General features: G+C 36.5%; 1 protein-coding gene across 1 annotated transcript in view; it reads right to left on the bottom strand.

The window, feature by feature from the left end:
- Positions 1–13544, bottom strand: part of LOC127429124 (serine/threonine-protein kinase 10-like) — a 67670-nt gene that overhangs the window by 37511 nt on the left and 16615 nt on the right. The window contains exons 3-4 of the mRNA XM_051677947.1: positions 3169–3217; positions 84–233 (exon numbers count right to left, since the gene is read on the bottom strand). Of these exons, the coding sequence (XP_051533907.1) occupies positions 84–233; positions 3169–3217 (199 nt within the window). The remainder of the gene's footprint in view (positions 1–83; positions 234–3168; positions 3218–13544) is intronic.

Genomic DNA, 13544 nt, shown 5'->3' with positions numbered 1-13544 from the left:
AGAATAGAAACTTCTTCGGATCAACTTAAACCTAACCTAAACAAATTCAGACAATCGGTCCGAGGACACATTAACATACTCACCTAGCTTGATGTCTCCCTCTAGCATGAGGAGGATGTTTCCGGCCTTCAGGTCTCTGTGGATGATCTTCATGCTGTGGAGGTACTGAAGAGCCTCCAGCATCTGTTTACAGACCACCTGAATCTGAGGCTCCTCAAGACCCCTGTCCAACTCTACAAACAAACAAACACCAAACTGCTTCTCATCTGAATCTCTGAAATAATGTTCAGGTCACATTTAACCTCAAAATCAAAAGGAAAAACTTAAAATATTATATTTTTCTTAAAGAAAATGAAGCCTAATGTAGGACCATTAAGAATATTGCATTCTGACATGACTAATGACTATGAAGCACATTCCCCCAAAATTATCATTACAGTAATTACATTTTACTCTTATGTTTGTGTAATTCATTATTCTCAAAGGTCATTCTCATTAGACTTTAGACATTATCCACATGCGTGTACTTTGTATTTTGGCTTCGCTATAAGCAACGCATTATTTAAATGAATAGAAATCGACTGTATCCTGTTCACAAGACTCTAGACTGTCATTTAAAGGGATAAACTTCTGCCGCACAGAGTCAAGTGACACAACAGCATGCCGTCGATTTCCTTGAAGCATTCCTACAGCCACAATGCTAACTAAAGTGCCTTTGGTAAGAAATCTCTAAAGTTATTTAACTGAAACCAGTTTGGTTGTAAAGAGTAGAGTCTCTAGTTTCATTTGATACGCCGCTTTAAAAAATGCATTCATTTTTCACACATCAGTGACCTGATAAACATGATGTCCACATATGTGGAAACTTGTACCACATTTCCTCAAAAGTAGAAAAAAACATGTTAGTTATTTTGAATTACTTTCAACTCTAACACATCTGTGAGTCATTTCACTTCATTTAATATACACTTTGTAATATTTAATTTTGTTAATTGGAGCATCCTTTAGCTTTCTAGGCAGCTAAGTGCATTCAATCCTAAAAATCGACCAAATGTTCAATTTCAGGCTGTAGATGATGTTTGGATCACTCAACGTGTTTGACAGACTTGGGACAATGATAATCAGTACATATATTCAGAATTTATAATGTATCATTTTATTTTAACATGGTTGGCAGTGATTGGATAATGCTTATAATTAGAATTATTTATTCAACTTTACAGAAAATCAGCTGAAATGTCTGTAACATCTCAACATGAATAACCAACACACCTGGACACACAATAAAGAATTTGATTAAAAAATCTGACTTTCTATAGATTTCACAACTTAGTCCTGCTGTCCACATATGTGGACATACATTTTTAGGAAAACGATTTGCTCTAGAAAATAAAAAATGTTTTTGCTAGTTTATTAGGTGCTACTAGTTACAAATTAAAAAGGGAAATATAAAATGCACACAGCAGTTTCTGGGGACTCTACTGGTAGGTGGACCTCGGACCCTCTGGGGCGGTCCGGGGGCATTGTTCCCCATAAGAAAATGTTGTACATTTTAAAGTTAAATGCGTCAATCTGGTGCACTTTGAGATCAAAATTAAGAGACTAGATCAGTGTGCTCTTGTAAACAATTTTGTGCTCTAGTAGTAATTTAATCATAAACACATTGGTTGTATAGATATGAATGGTGATGACATGGCAAAAAAGTCACACCCACAAAACATAAACGAGACGGAGTTTAACGCAGTTCACAAATGGTCAAAACACAACATTGACTAGAGCATACATTTGAGCCAGGGCTCCACTTTAAGCATTGTCATGTAAAGTAAATTGGTCATTCTCTTGTCCGGAGATAAAGTTACATGCTCAAGTAACATGTCAAAGTTTATGTTGTATCTTTTTCTAAAATTATGACCGATGCACAACCTAATAGTGAACCTATACAATCAACTCAATTCTCTGCGACAGAAATGTAAACTGCTCTGGGTAGGGGAGGAGACTATTGTCACATGATAATTATTTTATGTTACATATGGTAGTCAAATAAAGGAAAACCTCCACCATCATTAACAGCAGGGGTGATCATAGTTCTATGGAATGAGATCTACTTTTTCATCATGTTATTGCAGCAACATCTACCATGTACAATAAAGGATACACATTATCACAATACCAAAATTTCAGTAGACTTACAGGGAGTGAGAGATGCTTTGCCGAAGCAACGGTGCAAAACTCAATGCTATAGATCTTTTTATGTAATTATGAGAAGTGTAAAAATATTTTCAGTTCATTATGAAACTGTGCGGGCTGCCACAGTCCAAGTAATTAATGGGAAACACTGGAATCACTTTTGAGAATAATGAAAATGACAATAAAAAGTCAAATGTCCAGATGCAAAACATTAATGAGAATTTGGTTGGAAAATGTGTTTAATTGTCATGAACAAAATATCACACCACCAAAAAATTACTCATGATGATTAATTATGTATTATTATAATTAGGGCTGCCATTTAACGTGTTAATTCTGTGTGATTAATAATAATTACATATTGAATTATAGTTATTTGAGGGGCTTCCTCAGCAAACATTTGCATATGCGATTAATTGCGATTAATTTGTTTAATTAATCGGCATACCATGCAATTAATTCGATTAAAAATCAATTGACAGCCCTATTTATAATGAATTATTCTAATTAAAATATATAAATAATAATATTAAAATATTATATTGTATTCTAATTAATTAAAATATTAATTTTCCTTAAAACAGGCTTTGTATTATTATTATTATTATTATTATTATTATTATTTTGTGGTGAAACATGACCAGAAACACGTTCTTGACAGGTTTCATGGGATTTACTGAAATACACATGTATGCAGGTCTCATTCTACAGCCTGATTCATTCTACGTTTTGTGAAGAGAAAGATCATATTTGACAAAATGTGGCTTTTTAAGGGCCAAGTGCTGTAACCTAAGGCAATGAACTGTGAGTGACCCTGACTAGCTTGTTCATAAAACATCCAAAATTATGCAATATCCTGTTTCAACTACAGAAAAGAGAGTTTACCTACTCACCCATGAGCTAAGAACTAACAACATCAAACGACGATGCTGGGGGCTTTCATAAAAATAATAACATGCGATGAAAGCAGAAGGATCTTACCTAACATAGTGGCATCGACCGCACCTCCAGGGCAAAACTCGATCATGATCTGTAGGGAAGAAATGAGGTTGAACATGAGGTGGTGTTGTGAAGGAAAGAGATTTCTCAGGAGAGGAACTCAGTGGGGTTAACAAAAACAGAATAAAGTGGCGTAGTCAGTCTGTTGATGGAGGTTCTCTGAACATTCAGGTCACAGCAGAACACTGATTGATTCAGATTATTGATTCAGTTTATTTATGAGCGTCTGGACTTGTTTTACACTCACCTGAGTAAAACTTCTGAGTGAAAAAAAATGTATAAGTTTGCAAATATACAACTAGTCAAAAATTTGGACAAACCTACTACTTTTTTTTACATTTTAGAATTACACAAATGGAAGTATTGAAATTATGTAGTGATAAAAAAATGTTAAGGGAGCTAAAAAATTATAAATAAGTGAATAAATGATGGAACGGTTCATCCAAAAATGAAAATTCTGTCATAATTTATTTACCTTCTCTCATGAAGGTGTGACAGACGTCAAGATTTTCAGTAAGAAGAGCAGTCTGTCACATGGACTACTTTTATGATACTTTTGGGTACTTTTTTTAAGCTTTACCCTTCTGAGACTCGCGTCCACATGAGTGGACATTACGTTTTGGCTTTACTATAGGCTATACATAATTTCATTTCATTTAAACTGACTAGGTTGTCATTAAAGAGTTAAACTTTCAACGCAACGAGTCATGTGACAAAACAACATGGCGCCGATCTCAGCTGAGTTCTCAGCGGAGAAATGGCAACAACTACAACTGGTAAGAAACCTCATTATGTTTTTACATTAAAACCTATTTGAGTCAAAAGACTAGAGTCTCTAGTTTCATCCAATATGGCATTTAAAAAATGTCACCGATTATCACATGCATCCAGAAAATGTTGCTTTCAGAAGCTGTATACAGAGTTAAAATGAAAATAAGGTGCATTTCGAACTGTTCTGAGACCATACAACTAGTTACAAATCAAAAAGGGAATGGAAAATGCACACATCAGTCATGCTCGGGTCTCAGGAGGTTAAAGAGAGTAACCATCAACTGCCATTGTTTTGAAAAGAACTGGGACTGGGATATTAATAAAGTCTATTATCATATTTATTTTTGGAGCACATTTAAAAACCACATACGTAGACCCAATGTGCTGTACAGCTGTAAGAAAGCTTAAAAAGTTTAAAAAGGAAACAAAAAATGTACTCAAGCCACTGTTATTTCTAAGGAAGTTGAGAAACTGTGTGTCCTCAACTGATTTTCTGCATGTGTTTCTGGACTGTGCATATGTTTTAGTTTTAATTCCTCTAATTGAGCACATTTACAGAAGGTGTAATGCTGTAAAATAAGCACAAATCAAGATTTTAAAAACCTAGCAGAAAGAACATTCAGCCTTTTTTTGCTGCATTTGTATTCAGTCATCTCTAAAGCCATTATGAAACAAAATTGCCCCCTTTATATTCTTAATGCATATTTTTTTTTCACATCTTGCGATCTTTTAACATTTCAGTTCACCAATATAAACCTGCCTTCAAGTAAGTAGTAAATAACCCTGTATCATGCAATCATATATCATAAAACGACAAGTATTAAAGGGATAGTTCACCCAAAAATGTCAATTCTCGTGTATGAATTTCTTCTGACCGTAAAGACATTTATTTCAGCGCTGTAGGTCCATACAATGCAAGTGAATGGTGGCCAGAACTTTGAAGCTCCAAAAAGCATGAAGGCAGCTTTAAAATAATCCATAAGACTCCAGTGGTTAAATCCATATCTTCAGAAGCGATATGATAGGTGTGGGTGATAAACGGATCAATATTTAAGTTATTTGTACTATACATCCCCACTGTCACTTTCACATTGTTGTTCTTTTGTTTTTGGAAATTCGCTGTGTCATATCGCCATCTACTGGGCAGAGAGGAGAATTAATTGTAAAAAAAGGACTTAAATATTGATCTGTTTCTCACCCACACCTATCATATCACTTCTGAAGACATGGATTAAACCACTGGAGTTTTATGGATTACTATTTTGGTGCCTCTCTGTGCTTTTAGGACTATCAAAGTTCTGATCACCATTTACTTGAATTGTATGGACCTACAGAGCTGAAATATTCTTCTAAAAATCTTAATTTGTGTTCAGCAGAAGAAAGAAAGTCATACATATCTGGGATGGCATGAGAGTGAGTAAATGATGAGAGAATTTTCATTTTTGGGTGAACTATCCCTTTAAGAAATAACACTGTTTTTAGTATTAAAGTAACACAATTGTATTTAGTAATAATGATATCATGTGTGCAAGAATGTCCCAGATAAAGCATATTTTGAAAAGTATGCCTGTAGATATAAAGCTCTATTTATTAATAAAAGGTTTTCACTGTGATGATGAGTTTACAAACAACTAAAGGAGTATTGTATGTGTTTTAAATGAGAACCATCTTCAGTAATTTATCATTTTGTTACTGCACAGTAAAGGCAAATTCCTGAATCATTACAGAATGCATTTTTCCTTGCAAAACTTTCCCTAGATTAATAGGGTTACTGCTTTTCTTGTTGGTGTGAGCCAAGAAAACTTATGATTTATACCGCTTGCCATCACAATAACTGACCAAGAGCTTCACATATTATAATTTTCCCTGTCAGTAACATAAATATATTTCTGAATGCAGTTCCCTAAATTATAAATGTAAAAATAGGAAATGTTCCTTTTTAATTAAATTCAACATGAAGACACAACAGCAACTTTCACAAGCCTGAGTTTGAGATGAGGAGATGAGAACCAACAGAGGAAAATAATAAGGAATGCGTTGTGATTGTCATCTACTGAACCTGTCAATCAACCTATCTGACCTACTTTGAGACACGTCATTCCATTTTTCATTTTTTGTCCAAATATTCTTTCTAAAATGTATGTCGCAAAGAGAGATTCTTCTGTTTTCAAGCAGAACTTTGTAATGTCTTGACCAAACCGGGTCAAAACTGCGAAAGAATCCAAAGCGATTTGTTCAAGGAAATACTGTCCCGTCAAAGCAAAGCCCACCCCACTCATGTCTCGACCCCTGTGGACTGCTAAACACAAGTGTGTGTATATTTAATGATGGAGGCGATAACACAGCGACACAAAGTTTCACAAAGCCTCCAAGATACATAAACCACATTCCAAAGCAAAGACACACACTGTCAACCCAATGAATCAATGAACCAATGAACCATCCAATGAATCCACTGGATGCCACTTTCTTTGATGACCAACTATTTCACCTTAAGTTTAAAACTTAGCATTAATGGGTTTCTTTTTAAATCCCCAACCATAACTATGAGCAATAGTAGTATGGTAATAGTGATTCTTCCCCTTACAAACACCTGTAATAAACCTTTAAATGCACACAAATCTGTGCTGACCATAAACAAAAAGTTCACTGGTCACATGACCCGACTATTATATAATCACCATATGATCAACAAACAGTAGATACAGCTAGAGTTGCCATAACACAAAAGAATCTCTTTCAATGTATTCATTACGAGCGCGTGCAATGACGACGCTGCCAAACGAACCACTGGCTGCGCGGATAATCCAGCCATTTCCAAACAAGAGCTATGGCTGTGTGTTTACAGAGAGAATGTACAGGAAGTGTACACCCAACATTATCAAAGAGCTACAGCCTGCGGCTGAAAACATACACACTAGAACAAGGTTTCCTAAAGTGTGGGTTGTGGCCCAGTCCATTGCAAGGGAGTTCCTTGAAAAAATCAAGTGTTATTTCTAAAAGATGATAGATGACATTTACCAACCAGTCATACACACATTTATGTGCAAACAATTTCATGCAGAAATCATGATTCAACAATAAGTTTGCACTTAAATTTAATCTTAATTTTCGATCACATTTATAACCAACAGTAACAACATATCCAGAGGGCCATGTTTTCTGCAAATGATTAAAGTAGTGAAATTCTGGGAATAACCTTTTCTGTGCACGCAAGTAGACAACTCAAGTATGCATTTATTAGTTATATTTAGGAAATGTTCATTTTGCATTTTGAATAGAAGAAAACTTTTCCTAAAAATAAAAAATAAAAAAATAAAAAATAAATAAATCAATAAATCAAAGAGATAACAGGTCGTCAAGGCAACTAGTAGGATATTGCGTTACATGTTGCGCATTGAGCTGAACCACCAACTTAAAAGGTTAAGTGTTCGGTCAAACATCAAAACCTTGACATCAGCAATGCTGCAACATCATCCGTCACATACGGTTTGATGTTCACCACGGGGTTCTTGGCAGAAATGCCACCAAAAGTGACAAAAATTCCCCCAAAATTCTAAATATAGGGGTGAAAATTGTACCTGTTATGAAGTTGAGTATTTGTAAGATCCGATATAGTTCTTAATATTCTATTTTAGGCTTAGATACACATACACTGCTGGGCCAAAACATTATGACCACTCATAAGTTAAGCGAATAACGTTGATCATCTCTTAACAAGGCCACATATCAAGGTCTGGGTTGATTAGATGGTAAGCAAACAATCAGTTCTCGTAGTCAGCGTGATGAATGCAGGAGAAATGGGCAGGAGTAAAGACCTGAGCGAAATTGTTAAGACAAGGGCCAAATTGTTATGGCCAGACGACTGGGTCAGAGCATCTCTGAAACAGCAAGGCTTGTGGGGTGCTCCCGGTCAGCAGTGGTGAGTACCTACCCACAGTAGTCCGAGGAGGTACAGACCACAAATTTTAATGATGGTTACGGGAGGGGGCCTGGGTAGCTCAGTGGTAAAATACGCTGGCTACCACCCCTGGAGTTCGCTAGCTCGCTAGTTCGAATCCCAGGCCGTGCTGAGTGACTCCAGCCAGGTCTCCTAAGCAACCAAATTAGCCCGGTTGCTAGGGAGGGTAGAGTTACATGGGGTAAACTCCTCGTGGTCGCTATAATGTGGTTCGTTCTCGGTGGGGCGCGTAGCGAGTTGAGCATGGTTGCCGCAGTGGATGGCGTGAAGCCTCAACAAGCCACGTGATAAGATGCATGGGTTGATGGTCTCAGACGCGGAGGCAATTGGGATTCGTCCTCTGGACGAGCACATTGGAAATTGGGCATTCCAAAATTGGGAGAAAAAAAAAAAGAAAAGAAAATTATGGTTACGGGAGGAATGTGTCACAACACACAGTGTACGTGTGGGGCTGCGTAGCCACGGATCGGTCAGAGTGCCCATGATAACCCCTGTCCACCATCGAAATCTGCTACAATGGCCATGCGAGCATCAGAACTGGACTTTGGAGCAGTGGAAGAAGGTCGTCTGGCCCGATGAGTCCCATTTTCTTTTACATCACATGGACAGCCGTGTAAGTGTGCGCTGTTCACCTGGAGAAGTGATGGCACCAGGATGCACTGTGGGAAGACAACAAGCTGGGCAATGTTTTGCTAGGAAACCCTGGGTCCAGCCATTCATGTGGATGTCAATTTGACACGTGCCACCTACCTAAACATCGTTGGAGACCAGGTACACCCCTTCATGGCAATGGTATTTTCCTGATGGCAGTGGCCTTCTTACAAGTATAGAAATAATATTTACATTTTAAGTAGTTTGAATGTGTACTGTAGGGAGACCAATGTGTAGTTCTTCACTATGAAATCAGCAAAAAAATATTTTTTTAAAAATAAAGTTGAAATAACATGGACCGATGGCTTCAACAGAAGCATATACCATCGATTAACCAACATGATCAAGAAAGTCAGCATGTTGTTTCCTAGAGTTTCAGTACCTTAGAATTGGACACCACATGCAAACTCCCCGACAACCGGTATCTCCTATCAGACCATAAAAGTAAATCGCATTTGCATAATAAGTGACGAGCACGATTCAGAGATTGCATTTTTCCCTTTAACATTACATTTTTACTCCACTGATGGTCTGTTTAGGTTTGGGGATTGGTTTTGCAGGGTACAGTTTATAAAATATGCATTCCTCCTCACTGTATTACAGCCTGTACAGATGAAAACAACTCGCTTTTGGCGCCCCTCCGTGGACATTTCACCCAGAAAATTTAGCTCACACATGCCCATAAACCCAACAACACTTACCTCTTTGGCCACTGGGGTCAGTGTTTCACATTTCTGTAAGCACAGAACGATTTTAGCGAAAAAAAAGTCGACCCACTGTTTCCGATTTCACAGTGAGATCAGTCTGGATTAACAAACACGGAGCTCACTGTAGGTCTGTCTTTAAAGGGAACAGACCATTTCATTATTCAAATAATTTGTTTGTTAAAGTACAGTATTTGACATAAAATGTATATTTTTATGGCTAGAAAAAAGCCCATTAATTCAGGCAAGATGTTGTTGTGGATTTCATGGTTTTCATGTTGTACTGAAAGGGGCTGGTGGGCCACCAATATATTCCCTGATATCTTCAGGGCTGTGGGGTTTCTCTTGAGTTTTAGAAAATTTGCACTAGACCTTGAAAAAAAAAAAATCACATAAACAAAATAAAACTGAGATTAAAAATCACTTGGAGGGTCCTTCAAAAATAAGATACACTATAATGAAAAGGTGAACTGTTTTCATGTAAACATCAACCAACACAGTGTGAACTGGAGAAACCAGTCGTCATGAGTTCAGCCTATGAATCAACAGCTGTTACCATCTCAGAAATGTTTGGAATATTCTAGATGACAAGCACAGTGCCCACAGGTACAGGAAGGCAGTGCAACCAGTTAAACAACAAGAACAAAATCTGATTAAGACTTTGAGAACGCACACACACACACACACACACACACACACACACAGGTGAGATTTCAAGCGCCTACGCACATATCAAGCAAACACAACAAGAGGTTAAACAAACAAACAATTGACACTTTAATGAGACTCGAGTGACTCTGGAAACTCGCCCTGAACTCTATTGAGCTTGTTGAATAATTGATTATGATGGTCATCACTTTCACCTCACTGGCACCCAGCTGCACTGTCATTTAGATAGAAACAGTGAGCCACAGATGCTCATATATACTTAACTCAAGTGCCCTTAAAGGGGAGATATTGTGGAAAACAGGATTTTTCTTGATCTTTAGAAATAAAAGATTTTGATGTACTATACAGTCCCACACTCTTAGAAAAAAAGGTTCTTTGGGGTTCTATATAGAACCTTTCCACCTGGCTCAAAGAACCCTTTAGGGTTTTATATGGAACCTTTTCTTCTAAGAGTGCAGGCTGTGTTCGGAATTGAATATCAGCATGATAATTACTGCATACTCCTCAGAATACACTCTTTACTGCCTATTAATTTTTTAAATAGTATACAAAACTTTGTAACCCTTTATGCAAAGCAACAATTCTTGATAGTAGGTCTTCTGAGATCTCTTTTTTGCGAGGCATGGTCCACGTCAGAAGATGATTCTTTTGAATAGCAAACTCAAAATGTTTGAGTGCTCTTTATAAGTCAAAGTAGCTCTAACCCACACCTCCAATCTCATTTCATTAATGGGATGCCAGGTTTGCCAACTCCTTACTCTAGCTTTTAGTGACGTCATTATCCTAGGGGTTCACATAATTTTTCCAACTTACACTGTGAATATTTCATTGATTCAATATGTACAAGAACAATACAATAATTTGTGTGCTATTAGTTCAAACAGATTGTGTTTGTTCATTATTGTAACTTAGATGAAGATCAAACCAGATTTTAAGACAAATGTATTCATAAATGCAGGTAATTCCAAAGGGTTCACATACTTTTTCTTGAAACTGCATATTTGTACTTAAATAAAAACAAAATAAAATAAAAAACACACACAAGGGGGGGGGGGTGGACTGTGCCCCCTTCAACGTTTCTCATAGTACCATTGTCTATTAAAATAATACCAGCCAGTAAAAAACAAACCAGCTAGTGACCTTCATCTCTCTCAGCATTTCTAGAGATACTCCGAGTTCCTGCTGTAGTTTAGTTTCAATGTTAGACAAAATATAAGGTTTGTAACATAGTGTCTCAACATTGTCAGCCAATGTACTTGAGCCGAGAGAGCATGTGAGTGTTTGATGAGAGTAAAGAGAAGATAAGAGAGGATTATGTTGGAGGTCTTGAGCGGACATCCTTTATCCGTCTGCTTAATTGGCTTTTACAAGCAACAGTTTACAGAAGCTCAGAATGCCAAGGCCACCGTGCTGTGATTAAGTGCTAGCGTACACACGTGAGCACTGTCAGTGATATAGTATGCTTAATCCATGTCATGAGAGGGCACAGATCTAAGATCACACAACTGTTCCATGCTTACATGACTCCTTACAGTCATGAACTTCAGTAAACAACATCTCAACGTGACCTCAGAGAAACAGCACATAGTTGTTATGGGTGAAGTGTGCAATTTTTTAGATGTTTTAAATTCTTTTCTTACCCAGCTTGATATGCAGAGACAACTTTAAGTAAGCCATTAGTAGGGTGATTTCCCTCAAAAGTGTACACACTTTTGAGCACACCGACCAGTGTGACTCAACTAGGGCTGGGTGATGTTTCAAACATTCACAACATAAATCCCAATGATCTCAACACTGTAAACTGTCAAACATACACTGCACTTTAAGTTTTCCTGATTTTCCTAATGATATTTTATTAGTTTTTCATCATATTGGTAAATTTATGGCTTTTTAAAAATAAACAAATCCATGTTTAATCAAAAAATATGATATATATATATATATATATAAAAAACACGTTTATTGTTCAATTGCAGTATCAAGTATTTACATTGATTCGTTGAACGCGTGTTAAAACCGTTACCGTTTCTAACAAAACCGGCATTTCTATAAAGAGTGTCTGTAGATGAGTGCATGTAAACAAGATAAATCTCGATGTGATTAAAGTGAATAAATTGAAAGAGAGTGCCATGCATGATTAGAATTTAAAAATATTTTTTGTTGTTTTTGATCAACAACTGAATGAAGAGAGACATTATTCAATGACAAATGGGTCGAGTGGATCTCGTCTTTGGACACACGGAACAACTTTTACACTCAAAATGCAGTGAATATTCAACAACTATACTACACAATTACTGGTGAGTGAAATCTAAACATTTACCAGCCAGTTGCCAGATATATACATTTTATTTACATAGCACAAAATTTGGTAGCAAATTAGGACTGATTCTCTCACTGTAGTAGAGGGTTGCACTTAGTGTAAAAGACTGATCTTGGGATTTTAGAATCGATATAGAGATCGTTCAAACACAACACAATTTATTTTTATTTTAATGTGTATTTTAAAATGTAAAATATAATAAAAAAAAAAAAAAAAAAATTATATATTTTTTATTTTTTGCCTATTCACCTGTAGCACCTCCACTTTAGGAGGAAGAATTTTTTTTTTAACCAGAATCCAGAATTCCCTTGTAACCAAGCTGTGACCAAACTCTCCCTACCCCCCCCCCCCCCTCTCTCTCTCTCTCTCTCTCTCTCATTTGGTCAAGTTAACTTGACACACTCAAGTTAAAAAGATCAAGCACTTGTTATGTTTGACAACAAGTGTGCAACCATTTCCTTTTACAAAACATTGTAAACATTCTCAACTGGATGTTTTTCATCAAGGGATTTTATGTCCAGACAGCTCATCCACACCCAAACATGTTCGTCTATGACACAACTCAAGGGTTGCCCAGACAGCTGTGCCAAGCTTCTACCCATGATTACAAACATTGCTTGATTTAGTGCACAAAATTGCAAATTTAACATGGATGTGAACATTAATTACTAAATTAATATACTAAAACAATCCAGCTGCATTTTGACGACTAAATGAGCATACTAAAACAATCCGGCTGTATTTTGACGACTAAAGTGACTATACTAAAACAATCCAGCTGCATTTTGACGACTAAAGTGAGTATACTAAAACAATCCGGCTGTATTTTGACGACTAAAGTGAGTAAACTAAAACAATCCGGCTGTATTTTGACGACTAAAGTGAGTATACTAAACCATCCAACTTTACTTTCGTGACTAAAGTGAGTATACTAAAACAATCCGGCTGTATTTCGATGACTAAAGCGGGTATACTAAAACAATACAACAGTATTTTGGTGACTAAAATGAGTATACAAAAACAATTCAACTTTACTTTCGTGACTAAAGTGAGTATACTAAAACAATCCGGCTGTATTTTGACGACTAAAGTGAGTATACTAAAACAATCCGGCTGTATTTCGATGACAAAAGCGGGTATACTAAAACAATACAACAATATTTATTGACAAAAGTTAGTATACTAAACCGTCCAACTGTATTTTCATTACTAAAGCGAGTAAACTAAAACAATCTGACTGTATTTTGGTGACTAACACGAGTATACTAAATCCAACTGT

The sequence above is a fragment of the Myxocyprinus asiaticus genome, chromosome 38 (assembly GCF_019703515.2).
Source record: "Myxocyprinus asiaticus isolate MX2 ecotype Aquarium Trade chromosome 38, UBuf_Myxa_2, whole genome shotgun sequence".
Taxonomy (NCBI): domain Eukaryota; kingdom Metazoa; phylum Chordata; class Actinopteri; order Cypriniformes; family Catostomidae; genus Myxocyprinus; species Myxocyprinus asiaticus.
The sequence above is the reverse complement of the archived record's forward strand: the minus strand, read 5'-3'. Positions and strand labels throughout refer to the sequence as shown.